Source organism: Spodoptera frugiperda, chromosome 24 (assembly GCF_023101765.2).
Source record: "Spodoptera frugiperda isolate SF20-4 chromosome 24, AGI-APGP_CSIRO_Sfru_2.0, whole genome shotgun sequence".
NCBI classification, from domain to species: Eukaryota; Metazoa; Arthropoda; class Insecta; order Lepidoptera; family Noctuidae; genus Spodoptera; species Spodoptera frugiperda.
The window spans coordinates 1,897,843-1,913,197 of record NC_064235.1 but is presented as its reverse complement, the minus strand read 5'-3'; the positions used below and the strand labels follow the sequence as shown (position 1 = coordinate 1,913,197).

Below are 15,355 nucleotides of genomic sequence, written 5' to 3'. Positions count from 1 at the left end.
CTCTTTTTGCTGCACATCAACGACCTGCTTAAGCCCGGTATCTTTGGGTATGCAGATGACAGCACAGTTGTTGAAAGGTATGTGTCCGATGCGCGGACTAGCGGAACACAGATCCAGTCTCTAAGAGAATCCATGGTCGAACGGTTGAACTCCTCCTTGAAGGCGGTCTCCGATTGGGGTGACGCCAACTTGGTCAACTTCAACGCTACCAAAACCCAGGCGTGTCTATTCTCTGCCAAACGGAGTCAATTTCCGCTGGCTCCTACTTTCCGAAATGTATCTGTTCCAATATCGGATCATCTAGAGCTTCTGGGCGTAACTCTATCGCCAACGCTAAACTTCGGCTCTTATATAGAGTCGAAGGCGCATCTGGCTGGTAGGAAGTTGGGTATCCTCTCGAAGGTGAGACGGTACTTCACACCGAAACAACTGCTGAGCCTGTACCAAGCGCAGGTTCGGTCATGTATGGAGTACTGTTCTCACCTTTGGGACGGCTCGGCTAAATGCCAGCTAGATGCGCTCGAACACATTGAAAGGCGTGCCAAGAAGCTCATCAATGATGATGCGCTTGTGGAGGCCCGGCTTCAAAGCCTTGAACACAGGCGCAAGGTCGCAAGTCTTTCCGTTTTTTACCGGATACATTTCGGAGAGTGTGCGGGGGAATTGCACAACTTGATTCCTCCTAGTCCTTTCCATCATCGAACCACAAGACAATCGGCGAGGCGTCACCGTTTCATGGTAGGGATATCCCACCCACTCGCACGAAACGCTTCGCTTCAAGTTTCCTTGTGCGAACTCCTAGGGAGTGGAACTCCTTGCCGGAGTCTGTGTTTCCTGATGGATACCCATCAACCTGGGTGTCGTCAAATCCCGAGTGAATAGGTTGCTTATGGGCAGACGTGCTCCATCGTAGACCGCATCATCATTTACCATCAGGTGAGATAGCGGCTAAACGTCGGCCCATTTAACATAAAAAACTCACGTGACTGTTTGACGAGGAACTCGATTAGTTTCAAGCCATGCTAAAGGCATGAATGAATATGATGATGCATGAATGTGATCATGAGCAGCCTTTGGCGACTCGCGACGCGGCGACGGTCACTGCTACTGAGTAGTACAGTACCAGAGCGATTACATAATAATTAATTTACTATGTCTCACGATAATTATAATAAAACAAATCTACCGTTTTCTGCTAACCATTTTATTTTATTTTATACTTTCGGAAAACTTACAGCTAACAACTTAAGATAATTAAAAAACAATAACTTAATGATGGCCAATTACAAGCTTTCATACATAAATACTAAAAAACAATGGACAAGTAATCGATTACAGTAATTACCTAAAATGAAATTAAAAACAAATCTAATGTATACAGAGTGTAGTGAATTAACATAGGCTAAACATTGTCAAAGTACTTTTTGCACAGTGCCACTTTAATCTTTGCAACGCTAGTACAGTTAATGTCGATGTCAACCTCCCGGCTAGCAGCATTAAACGCGCGACTAGCTCTTAACAAAAATGAGTTTTGTCTGTATATGCATTTAGCATTCGATGTGTGAAGTAAATCAAACCTACAACACAACGTCACGCCTTTTCATCCCCGAAGGGGTAGGCAGAGGTGCACATTACGGCACGTAATGCCGCTATACAATGTACACCCATTTTTCACCATTTGTGTTATAAGTCCAATGTAATAGGGGGTGAGCCTATTGCCATATCCTGGACACAATTCCAGACTCCGTGCTACTACCGAGAAATTTTCGAAAATCTGAAAAAAGCCCAGTATTACTTTGCCCGACACGGGAAACGAACCCGAGACCCCTTGTCCGGCAGTCGCACTTGCGACCACTCGACCAACGAGGCAGTCATAAATCAAACCTATATAGCGTTAATGTGGCGTGAAGTTATGTATGTACCTTTAACATAATGTGTATAATTACTCCCTCCTCAGGTACGTTCCTCCTCCGAGACTCCGCCCAGGAGGAGCACCTGTTCAGCGTGTCGTTCCGCAAGTACGGGCGCTCGCTGCACGCGCGCATCGAGCACTACCAGCACACCTTCAGCTTCGACTCGCACGACCCCGCCGTCTTCGCCGCGCCCACCGTCACCAAGCTCATCGAGCATTACAAGGTAATATACTACATTTTATGATTTATAATATTATCAGGTGATTACACCGCCTTAGTTTTTTCGGGTCTAGATGTGATGTGTATGTGAACTTGTATGTTTGTTACACAATACAGGAGAAAAAATAGCATTAGGAAAGGTTTTATTAAAGGAAAATGTTCAAAATTGGAGCCATAATAAATGTTTGACAGAAAATCAATGTAAAATGCTGGTTTTCTATGAAACTAAGGTATTTTCGAACTCTGAAATCTTAACAAAAGTACCCAAAATTCACACCTTTTTACACACCAAACATTCCTTTATATATTCTATCCCCCTTCTAATGTTCCAATGTGCCCCCTCCCCAGGACCCCGCGTGCGTGATGTTCTTCGAGCCGATGCTGACGGCGCCGCTGCCGCGCAGCGAGCCGTTCTCGCTGCAGCAACTGGCGCGGGCAGTCATCGTCTCGCACACTAGCTACGACGGTACGTACATACTACATACGTTATATTCTTACTGCCGCGCAGCAGCCGTTCTCGCTGCAGCAACTGGCGCGGGCAGTCATCGTCTCGCACACTAGCTACGACGGTACGTACATACTACATACGTTATATTCTTACTGCCGCGCAGCGAGCCGTTCTCGCTGCAGCAACTGGCGCGGGCAGTCATCGTCTCGCACACTAGCTACGACGGTACGTACATACTACATACGTTATATTCTTACTGCCGCGCAGCAGCCGTTCTCGCTGCAGCAACTGGCGCGGGCAGTCATCGTCTCGCACACTAGCTACGACGGTACGTACATACTACATACGTTATATTCTTACTGCCGCGCAGCGAGCCGTTCTCGCTGCAGCAACTGGCGCGGGCAGTCATCGTCTCGCACACTAGCTACGACGGTACGTACATACTACATACGTTATATTCTTACTGCCGCGCAGCGAGCCGTTCTCGCTGCAGCAACTGGCGCGGGCAGTCATCGTCTCGCACACTAGCTACGACGGTACGTACATACTACATACGTTATATTCTTACTGCCGCGCAGCAGCCGTTCTCGCTGCAGCAACTGGCGCGGGCAGTCATCGTCTCGCACACTAGCTACGACGGTACGTACATACTACATACGTTATATTCTTACTGCCGCGCAGCGAGCCGTTCTCGCTGCAGCAACTGGCGCGGGCAGTCATCGTCTCGCACACTAGCTACGACGGTACGTACATACTACATACGTTATATTCTTACTGCCGCGCAGCGAGCCGTTCTCGCTGCAGCAACTGGCGCGGGCAGTCATCGTCTCGCACACTAGCTACGACGGTACGTACATACTACATACGTTATATTCTTACTGCCGCGCAGCGAGCCGTTCTCGCTGCAGCAACTGGCGCGGGCAGTCATCGTCTCGCACACTAGCTACGACGGTACGTACATACTACATACGTTATATTCTTACTGCCGCGCAGCGAGCCGTTCTCGCTGCAGCAACTGGCGCGGGCAGTCATCGTCTCGCACACTAGCTACGACGGTACGTACATACTACATACGTTATATTCTTACTGCCGCGCAGCGAGCCGTTCTCGCTGCAGCAACTGGCGCGGGCAGTCATCGTCTCGCACACTAGCTACGACGGTACGTACATACTACATACGTTATATTCTTACTGCCGCGCAGCGAGCCGTTCTCGCTGCAGCAACTGGCGCGGGCAGTCATCGTCTCGCACACTAGCTACGACGGTACGTACATACTACATACGTTATATTCTTACTGCCGCGCAGCGAGCCGTTCTCGCTGCAGCAACTGGCGCGGGCAGTCATCGTCTCGCACACTAGCTACGACGGTACGTACATACTACATACGTTATATTCTTACTGCCGCGCAGCGAGCCGTTCTCGCTGCAGCAACTGGCGCGGGCAGTCATCGTCTCGCACACTAGCTACGACGGTACGTACATACTACATACGTTATATTCTTACTGCCGCGCAGCGAGCCGTTCTCGCTGCAGCAACTGGCGCGGGCAGTCATCGTCTCGCACACTAGCTACGACGGTACGTACATACTACATACGTTATATTCTTACTGCCGCGCAGCGAGCCGTTCTCGCTGCAGCAACTGGCGCGGGCAGTCATCGTCTCGCACACTAGCTACGACGGTACGTACATACTACATACGTTATATTCTTACTGCCGCGCAGCGAGCCGTTCTCGCTGCAGCAACTGGCGCGGGCAGTCATCGTCTCGCACACTAGCTACGACGGTACGTACATACTACATACGTTATATTCTTACTGCCGCGCAGCGAGCCGTTCTCGCTGCAGCAACTGGCGCGGGCAGTCATCGTCTCGCACACTAGCTACGACGGTACGTACATACTACATACGTTATATTCTTACTGCCGCGCAGCGAGCCGTTCTCGCTGCAGCAACTGGCGCGGGCAGTCATCGTCTCGCACACTAGCTACGACGGTACGTACATACTACATACGTTATATTCTTACTGCCGCGCAGCAGCCGTTCTCGCTGCAGCAACTGGCGCGGGCAGTCATCGTCTCGCACACTAGCTACGACGGTACGTACATACTACATACGTTATATTCTTACTGCCGCGCAGCAGCCGTTCTCGCTGCAGCAACTGGCGCGGGCAGTCATCGTCTCGCACACTAGCTACGACGGTACGTACATACTACATACGTTATATTCTTACTGCCGCGCAGCGAGCCGTTCTCGCTGCAGCAACTGGCGCGGGCAGTCATCGTCTCGCACACTAGCTACGACGGTACGTACATACTACATACGTTATATTCTTACTGCCGCGCAGCAGCCGTTCTCGCTGCAGCAACTGGCGCGGGCAGTCATCGTCTCGCACACTAGCTACGACGGTACGTACATACTACATACGTTATATTCTTACTGCCGCGCAGCGAGCCGTTCTCGCTGCAGCAACTGGCGCGGGCAGTCATCGTCTCGCACACTAGCTACGACGGTACGTACATACTACATACGTTATATTCTTACTGCCGCGCAGCGAGCCGTTCTCGCTGCAGCAACTGGCGCGGGCAGTCATCGTCTCGCACACTAGCTACGACGGTACGTACATACTACATACGTTATATTCTTACTGCCGCGCAGCGAGCCGTTCTCGCTGCAGCAACTGGCGCGGGCAGTCATCGTCTCGCACACTAGCTACGACGGTACGTACATACTACATACGTTATATTCTTACTGCCGCGCAGCGAGCCGTTCTCGCTGCAGCAACTGGCGCGGGCAGTCATCGTCTCGCACACTAGCTACGACGGTACGTACATACTACATACGTTATATTCTTACTGCCGCGCAGCGAGCCGTTCTCGCTGCAGCAACTGGCGCGGGCAGTCATCGTCTCGCACACTAGCTACGACGGTACGTACATACTACATACGTTATATTCTTACTGCCGCGCAGCGAGCCGTTCTCGCTGCAGCAACTGGCGCGGGCAGTCATCGTCTCGCACACTAGCTACGACGGTACGTACATACTACATACGTTATATTCTTACTGCCGCGCAGCGAGCCGTTCTCGCTGCAGCAACTGGCGCGGGCAGTCATCGTCTCGCACACTAGCTACGACGGTACGTACATACTACATACGTTATATTCTTACTGCCGCGCAGCGAGCCGTTCTCGCTGCAGCAACTGGCGCGGGCAGTCATCGTCTCGCACACTAGCTACGACGGTACGTACATACTACATACGTTATATTCTTACTGCCGCGCAGCGAGCCGTTCTCGCTGCAGCAACTGGCGCGGGCAGTCATCGTCTCGCACACTAGCTACGACGGTACGTACATACTACATACGTTATATTCTTACTGCCGCGCAGCGAGCCGTTCTCGCTGCAGCAACTGGCGCGGGCAGTCATCGTCTCGCACACTAGCTACGACGGTACGTACATACTACATACGTTATATTCTTACTGCCGCGCAGCGAGCCGTTCTCGCTGCAGCAACTGGCGCGGGCAGTCATCGTCTCGCACACTAGCTACGACGGTACGTACATACTACATACGTTATATTCTTACTGCCGCGCAGCGAGCCGTTCTCGCTGCAGCAACTGGCGCGGGCAGTCATCGTCTCGCACACTAGCTACGACGGTACGTACATACTACATACGTTATATTCTTACTGCCGCGCAGCGAGCCGTTCTCGCTGCAGCAACTGGCGCGGGCAGTCATCGTCTCGCACACTAGCTACGACGGTACGTACATACTACATACGTTATATTCTTACTGCCGCGCAGCGAGCCGTTCTCGCTGCAGCAACTGGCGCGGGCAGTCATCGTCTCGCACACTAGCTACGACGGTACGTACATACTACATACGTTATATTCTTACTGGTTTATCATAGTATAGGGTGACTGGTATTTAGTAAAGGATATTTAAACATGTGAAAAAAAACATAAAAACATAATTTTTTTGTATACTAATTACTTATATTTTTAACACGATAACAAAGTAAAGTAAGTAAAGATCCAAAATACCTACCTAGTTAGTAGTGTTCCAATAACACCAAAAATATAATAGTTTTTAAAATGTTTGTCTGTCTGTCTGTTTGTTCTGGCTAATCTCTAAAATGGCTGGACCGATTTTGACGGGACTTTTATTGGCATGTAGCTGATGTACTAAGGAGTAACTTAGGCTACTTTTATTAGTCACAAAGTAATTTATCAGCCAGTATTTATTAACAACGTATATAAACCTAGTTCTCTCTCCCCCACAGGAGTGGAGAAGCTCCCCCTCCCGCCCCGCCTGCGGCTGTACCTCAAGGAGTACCACTACAGACAAAGGGTCCGCATTCGACGCCTGGAGCCGGACCTGTACGAGCACCACCACTGCTAGCGCCCGCTGGTATATATACCGATATGTTATACATATATATGTGTTACACAACGCCCCAGATTATATAATAATGGTCGAATAGTCATGTTTTGAAAGTCAAATATTCCTTAAAAAAGCCGACTTTATCTCTTAATTTTTTGTTTCTAAAATTGTTGATTTATGTACTAAATTCTGTCCCTAAGTGTAATAGATACGTTTCTGAAAATCATATCAAAATGGGTTCAGCTGATCGTGAGATAATCGCAGACATACATACAAGTTAAACTGAGAAACTCCTACTTTTGTTGAAGTCGGTCAAAAATTTGGCTAATTTTAGTTCAAGTTATGAAAGATTCTATGTGTTTTGTTATAAGGCCTATAGTTGCCTGAAATATAGAATAAAATAAATATTAAAAATGTTCCATTATAGACAGTTTTTTAAAACTAAATTGACCTATCGAAGCATGACTATAAAAAATTACATGTCGCAAACCTATTTTGAAACCTATATCTATTGGAATAGGTGTTAAAATGTCTTGTTTTACATCTTGACGTGTAATACGGGGGCACATTGGCTTTAGTTTGAAATGACAAGTTTATTGAAACATCGAGGTATTGTTATGGTAAAGAAAATTGATCAAAAATATCTGTAATATCCATGAACTTATTTTCGATGATATTTTATACATAAATACTTGGTAATAAAAACATGAAATACATGAATGCAGGGCGTAGCTAGCTCCGTAACAATTACTAGCTACTTCCGTGCTGTTTTACCCGCTCTGCTCGGTTCCTATTGATCGTAGCGTGATGATTAATAACCTATAACCTTCCTCAATAAATACGCTATGCAGCACAAAAAGAATTATTCAAATCGGACCAGTAGTTCCTGAGATTAACGCGTTCAAACAAACAAACAAACAAACAAACAAACAAACAAACTTTTCAGCTTTATAATATTATCAATTATATTATCAATTATACGGGCCCCAAGCCACAGGGGATCCAATGTGCGTAAGCAAAACAAAGAGTTCCCAATTTTTTTAATACATTTCAGAAATTACTAAAGTCCAAATATGTAATCAATTTCTGTTTGCAAGCATGCGTTCAAAAGTTAGCAGCAACTTTAGGCAAATTAACGTCATCATAAGGCCCCCAAATATGAGCTCGCTGTTATAGCATCGGTAAGTCCCCTCTTTGAGGCCTGAGAGACAGAGCGGGAAGAGAAATTGGTGCATAATAGATGATGTTCCTCCCTAAAAAAAGAGAAAAGGGGGCCCAAATAAATTTTTCTACGGGGCCCCGCCAAGACAGGCTATGCCACTGCATTAATGTATCAGTTATTCGATCCCGAAACGGATTTTAGAAAGTTTAAATGTGACGAAAATTAGATTATTCGGAAAATATTTAAATAATCTTGTTATTTCAAACTTAAGTATTATTTAAAAAAATCTCTTTTTTTATAAACAAGAAAGTCCTACAAAATTGTATCTCAACCGGGAACGAACTCGGTACAAAACGGATTTGATGGTTTAAACCCCTATAGGGGTGTTTGATAGTGAAATCACTAAATAAATAATGCCTTGTTATATTAATTAATTAATTATAAAATATAATGTAGGGTAACGTTAAAGTTATATACAATTAGAGAAACAAATGTATATTTTTTGGTATAACGGAGATGTTTTTTATATTCATATGATTTAAGGTAAGCGTCCACAGGCCATCGCACGCATCGCACGCATTCCGTATGACGTCATCAGCACGCATCGCATGTAGGCATTGCCGGTGATGCGGTCCGTACGATGCGGATCAGTGGACGCAGTTGTATGAGTTTCTATACAAGACAAACTAAAGTCCGTTGCGTGCGATGCGTACGATGCGGGCCTGTGGACGCGTACCTTTAGTTGTCAGTCAGTGTTGTTTCGTTTTTATATTTGACTAGTGGGAGACTAGCCTCACCATCGTCATGCAATCAGCCACGTACTGTCCCCCCCCCCCCAATGACTACACATCGCGAGGGTGGAAGCGACCTGCATACAGCGACGCTCTGCGACCCTTATCAGGGGCCTTAGTCTGCTATTACAATTGTGTCAGAATGGTCGATCACTGAGCAGTGCGAGAGGGACGGAGCTATACAACCTACATAGCTCCGTCCCTCTCGCACTACAACCTACATGGCTCAGTGATCGACCATTCTGACACAATTATAACAGCAGACTAAGGCCCCAGGTCGGAAAAGGGAACTTGCCTTCAATTTTCTTTACCACCTCCATTTTTTAAGTCAGGTAATATACCTAAAGCCTTCTTCTAAGTCTGAAAAATACTATGCTGCAAACCATCAAAATCGGTTCAGCCAAACGTGAGATAATCGCGCACTAACATACATACATACAGGTCAAACTGAGAACCTTCTTTTTCTTTGAAGTCGGTTAAAAAAACGTAATCAAGTTTGTTTGAAATATTTTTTATATCAATGAAATTCTTAAACTACTATCAAGCTATTTGTCTGCCTACCCCGTTTTAATAGTAGAGACGAAACGAAATAACATTGATGTAACAATTGGCTCCCTTTTCAAAGGAAGCGTTATTTGCCATTATTGTTTCTGTAATTGAGACGGCAGCATAACTAAATATCTTAACATTTCAACACGCTTGTATTAGGTGCAACACAACAACGCTTGCGTTGTGTGAGTGAGGTTACCGGAGGCCCAATTACCCCCCTTCCCAATCTTCCCAATCCCCGATTCCCCAACAACTCTTAAATTCCTAACCCCCAAAAGGCCGGTAACGCACTTGTAACGCCTCTGGTGTTTCAAGTGTCCATGGGCGGCGACGATTGCTTACCATCAGGTGATCCGTCTGCTCGTTTGCCGGGGTCTATGCCATAATAAATATAACTTCGTTGTGCTGCCGTCTTATGTACTAGTTTTTACTAAATACAGTGTTTATATAACTCCCAAGTGTAGATTCCTATGGAGAAGAACGAGCAAGAAACTCCATAGGTTACTCTTTTTATTTTATAAAAATCTGTTCACTGTGTTAAGTAAAATGATGGTGCGTATTATTAGAAAAATTTCAAAAAAATATGTCTGAAATTAATGATAAATAATTTGGCAATATTACTTGCGTGTATCTACCTCTACTCTTCCCGCGGGTGTCGTATACCCGACTAAGACACTACACATTAGACAGAGACCGGGCAGCAGCGCTCTCTGATAAACCTGAACCTTTTATACTGCGATCTCCAACCCCTCCACGCTTGGTAGATGAGTTGGAGATCGCAGTTTAAAAGGCTCAGTACCACTGCTGTCCAGTTTCTGTCAAATGTGTAGATCCTCAGTCGGGTATACTACACCCACGGTAAGATTAGCGGTGGTGTTAAATGGAAATCGTGTAATATTGTCATTAGAAGTTAAACAGTCGGTTTTATATTTAATACTTATTATTATTTATAAATTATGTTTTTTTATAGTATTTTGATATTAATATAATATGTGACGAACATACATACATACATTGATTATTTTATTTTTATAGCTTTGTTCAGTGAAATATGTTCTCGTAAGAGTGAAAAAGAAAAGGTTTAGCTAATTTATCTTGAATAGGAATCGAACTACAGACCTTTTGCTAGACAACTCGAGTAATGAGGCAGGTAGTACGAAGCATGGTTTGATTCCCAGCTCGAGAAGAGAATATCTGAACATGCAGGCTTCTTGTTTTATCCACAACGAAGTTATAGGCGGTCGAAATTGGCCTGAATGGCTTCGAGAAAAGGATGGTACGGCCGTACCGCTTTTTTTTTGCTCCACTTGGCGGTTGCACTACCGTACACCCAGATTTTACTTACAAGAACACAGGTCTTTTATAAAAAAAACTAACGTTTTTTTTAACACAAAAATTGCTAATGAAATTTCATATTCACTGTTTTATATTTGACTAGCGACCCGCCCCAGCTTCGCATGGGTGCAATGGTGATATATTATGCATGTATTATACATATAAACCTTCCTCTTGAATCACTCTATCTATTTAAGAAAACTGCATCAAAATCCGTTGCGTAGTTTTAAAGATTTAAGCCTTTACAGGACAGAGAAAGCGACTTTGTTTTATACTATGTAGTGATTATATTTTTGTATATAAATTACGGAGTTATTATAGCTAATATTAATATCAAAATATTGTATTATTAACAATTATAATTTTACATTTTACTACTGTACATTGTAAATTACTGTAATATAGTTTATAAATAAATATAATAAAAGTTTAAATTTAAGTTTTTATGGGGAAGCAATCGGTGTGAGCTATTTATGTCTGAAGCAATGGTAGTTTTTCACTAAATGTCTGCTATGAACATTAAAAACTTAATAATAGTAGTTTATTTTCATGATCTATTAAAATCAGCTGTGTAACGAGTAAGTTATTTAAATAAAGGTTGTTTCAGTACAAAATATATAGCTTCGTTAAAAGAAAATACTACTAGCTACCCTCGCGCAGTTTCACCCGCTCTGCTCGGTCCCTATTGGTCGTAGCATGATGTTTTATAGCCTATAACCTTCCTCGATAAATGCACTATCCAACACAAAAATAATTATTCAAATCGGACCAGTAGTTCTAGAGGTAAGCGCGTTCAAACAAACTCTTCAGTTTTATATAATAATATATACATATAATATTTAGTATAACAATAGCTACTGTCTCTGTACTGAATCAGTCTTTATTTTCTTACCTGTGATTAATGAACGGCCCCGAGGCTATTTGTTATACCGCGGGGATACAGGCGAAGCCGCCGGCAGAAGCTAGTATACCAGAACAGTGGACACTACCTTTGAAGTAAGACAGTTGCTCGCACCGATTGCTCCGCCGGCCAAACGTTATGACAAAATGTATTATTAGCACTCCGTGCGTACAAAGATAATGAAATATAAAATAAATATATTTTAAAATACATTCGCTTTGTTTTCTTTCAACACAGTTTCAGAATAAAGACCCTTTTTTAAATCATTTTGACGACTTTACAGGAATATTACCAATCTCCAGTACCCTTAGTACGAGTTAGCTTTACGTTGAACGAAAGCGAAACGAGAGCGTTCGACACTGGAATGAACCAACCAATCAGAGCCCAGAACCTCTCGGCACTCACCGAAACCCAATGCACGAGACATATGCTCTTGGTGCCGTGTACTGTAGCATTTACTCGGCTAGCTCGAGTGTGGGATGTCTTGGGTTAAAGCTCTTCAGGAGCGCAGATTCCAAAATCTTCCCCCAACACGTTATTATACCTCTGATCCGGAGCTGCGGACTACCTAGCTGGTTTACCGGGGCTCCGGCTCGAAAAGCGGGAGAAGGAACGGGGTGGTTTTCAGTCAGTAAGAGTCTGACACTCCCTCTCGCCTCGCCCAAGGCGGGAGAACTCATTAAATGATTTTCCCCCCTCAAAAAAAAAAAAAACATGTTATACCTGGTATATACTCAGGTAGGAAAGGAATCCCTCAAAAAGCGAGCTGAGCAGAGGGGGGGGGGGGTAAAGGTATAAAAATAAAACTCATTATGTAACAATAACCGCCTATATTTGGAACAACTACCACCTCACACACACAGTTGTGATCAGACTATAGTTACACACACATACATACATATTACATATAAACTATATATTTATGGAATCTACTGGAAATTGAGGGAGAAATGTCAATATACTGGTCATCCCTGCCTATCCTTCGAGAATTAAGAGTCAGTTTGTACTAGCGTCGATAAGTAGCGCGTAGAGTCGAAGCGCATCGAAGCGTCTTTCCAAAACTGAGCATAATAAATTCAACCTTAACTCCACAGCGTAACGCACACATTACTTCAGGTGCGCGCATTCTTCGTAGTTCGCGCGTCTGCGTGAGCAACGGCAACTGGTGCGCGGCGCGGTAATGTGTGTATGGATGTCATTGCGTGTAGATATCGGTGTGGTTCCACAATCGTTGCTTGTATCCGCCGTGTCCCCGGCGGTAGATATGTGTGTTGTTCCACAATGGTTGCTTGTATCCGCCGTGTCCCGGCGGCACGGTCTCGTTGCGCGACTCGGCCAGGAGGAGCACCTGTTCAGCGTGTCGTTCCGCAAGTACGGGCGCTCGCTGCACGCGCGCATCGAGCACTACCAGCACACCTTCAGCTTCGACTCGCACGACCCCGCCGTCTTCGCCGCGCCCACCGTCACCAAGCTCATCGAGCATTACAAGGTAATATACTACATTTTATGATTTATAATATTATCAGGTGATTACACCGCCTTAGTTTTTTCGGGTCTAGATGTGATGTGTATGTGAACTTGTATGTTTGTTACACAATACAGGAGAAAAAATAGCATTAGGAAAGGTTTTATTAAAGGAAAATGTTCAAAATTGGAGCCATAATAAATGTTTGACAGAAAATCAATGTAAAATTCTGGTTTTCTATGAAATTAAAGGTAATTTCAAAGTCTAAAACCTTTACAAAACTACCCAAAATTCACTTGTTACACACCAAACATACCTGTATATATTCTAACCCCGTTATAATGTGCCCCCCTCCCCCCCAGGACCCCGCGTGCGTGATGTTCTTCGAGCCGATGCTGACGGCGCCGCTGCCGCGCAGCGAGCCGTTCTCGCTGCAGCAACTGGCGCGGGCAGTCATCGTCTCGCACACTAGCTACGACGGTACGTACATACTACATACGTTATATTCTTACTGCCGCGCAGCGAGCCGTTCTCGCTGCAGCAACTGGCGCGGGCAGTCATCGTCTCGCACACTAGCTACGACGGTACGTACATACTACATACGTTATATTCTTACTGCCGCGCAGCGAGCCGTTCTCGCTGCAGCAACTGGCGCGGGCAGTCATCGTCTCGCACACTAGCTACGACGGTACGTACATACTACATACGTTATATTCTTACTGCCGCGCAGCGAGCCGTTCTCGCTGCAGCAACTGGCGCGGGCAGTCATCGTCTCGCACACTAGCTACGACGGTACGTACATACTACATACGTTATATTCTTACTGCCGCGCAGCGAGCCGTTCTCGCTGCAGCAACTGGCGCGGGCAGTCATCGTCTCGCACACTAGCTACGACGGTACGTACATACTACATACGTTATATTCTTACTGCCGCGCAGCGAGCCGTTCTCGCTGCAGCAACTGGCGCGGGCAGTCATCGTCTCGCACACTAGCTACGACGGTACGTACATACTACATACGTTATATTCTTACTGCCGCGCAGCGAGCCGTTCTCGCTGCAGCAACTGGCGCGGGCAGTCATCGTCTCGCACACTAGCTACGACGGTACGTACATACTACATACGTTATATTCTTACTGCCGCGCAGCGAGCCGTTCTCGCTGCAGCAACTGGCGCGGGCAGTCATCGTCTCGCACACTAGCTACGACGGTACGTACATACTACATACGTTATATTCTTACTGCCGCGCAGCGAGCCGTTCTCGCTGCAGCAACTGGCGCGGGCAGTCATCGTCTCGCACACTAGCTACGACGGTACGTACATACTACATACGTTATATTCTTACTGCCGCGCAGCGAGCCGTTCTCGCTGCAGCAACTGGCGCGGGCAGTCATCGTCTCGCACACTAGCTACGACGGTACGTACATACTACATACGTTATATTCTTACTGCCGCGCAGCGAGCCGTTCTCGCTGCAGCAACTGGCGCGGGCAGTCATCGTCTCGCACACTAGCTACGACGGTACGTACATACTACATACGTTATATTCTTACTGCCGCGCAGCGAGCCGTTCTCGCTGCAGCAACTGGCGCGGGCAGTCATCGTCTCGCACACTAGCTACGACGGTACGTACATACTACATACGTTATATTCTTACTGCCGCGCAGCGAGCCGTTCTCGCTGCAGCAACTGGCGCGGGCAGTCATCGTCTCGCACACTAGCTACGACGGTACGTACATACTACATACGTTATATTCTTACTGCCGCGCAGCGAGCCGTTCTCGCTGCAGCAACTGGCGCGGGCAGTCATCGTCTCGCACACTAGCTACGACGGTACGTACATACTACATACGTTATATTCTTACTGGTTTATCATAGTATAGGGTGACTGGTATTTAGTAAAGGATATTTAAACATGTGAAAAAAAACATAAAAACATAATTTTTTTGTATACTAATTACTTATATTTTTAACACGATAACAAAGTAAAGTAAGTAAAGATCCAAAATACCTACCTAGTTAGTAGTGTTCCAATAACACCAAAAAAATAATAGATTTTACAATTTTTGTCTGTCTGTCTGTTTATTGTGGCTAATCTCTGAAATGGCTGTAACGATTTTGACGGGACTTTTATTGGCATGTAGCTGATGTACTAAGAAGTAACTGAGGCTACTTTTATTAGTCACAAAGTAATT

At 45.5% G+C, this 15,355-nt stretch overlaps 2 protein-coding genes across 14 annotated transcripts in view; one reads left to right on the top strand and one right to left on the bottom strand.

Moving 5' to 3' along the window:
* The window catches only part of LOC118278704 (grpE protein homolog, mitochondrial), a 93,866-nt gene that overhangs the window by 48,295 nt on the left and 30,216 nt on the right, over positions 1–15,355 (bottom strand). The gene's annotated exons all lie outside the window — the stretch shown is intronic.
* Positions 1–15,355, top strand: part of LOC118278706 (suppressor of cytokine signaling 5) — a 49,541-nt gene that overhangs the window by 16,654 nt on the left and 17,532 nt on the right. For 6 of the 13 annotated variants that reach the window (XR_007706852.1, XR_007706854.1, XR_007706853.1 and 3 more), the window contains exons 10-11: positions 1,958–2,136; positions 2,481–2,598. Coding sequence is in view for 8 of the 13 variants with exons in the window: in XM_050703716.1 (XP_050559673.1) it covers positions 1,958–2,136; positions 2,481–2,598 (297 nt within the window). In the remaining 5 variants the exon portion in view is untranslated. Of the gene's footprint in view, positions 1–1,957; positions 2,137–2,480; positions 2,599–6,857; positions 7,086–13,523; positions 13,642–15,355 lie in introns of those variants that run through there. The other 7 variants (XR_007706851.1, XM_050703718.1, XM_050703721.1 and 4 more) reach the window with 3 other exon arrangements.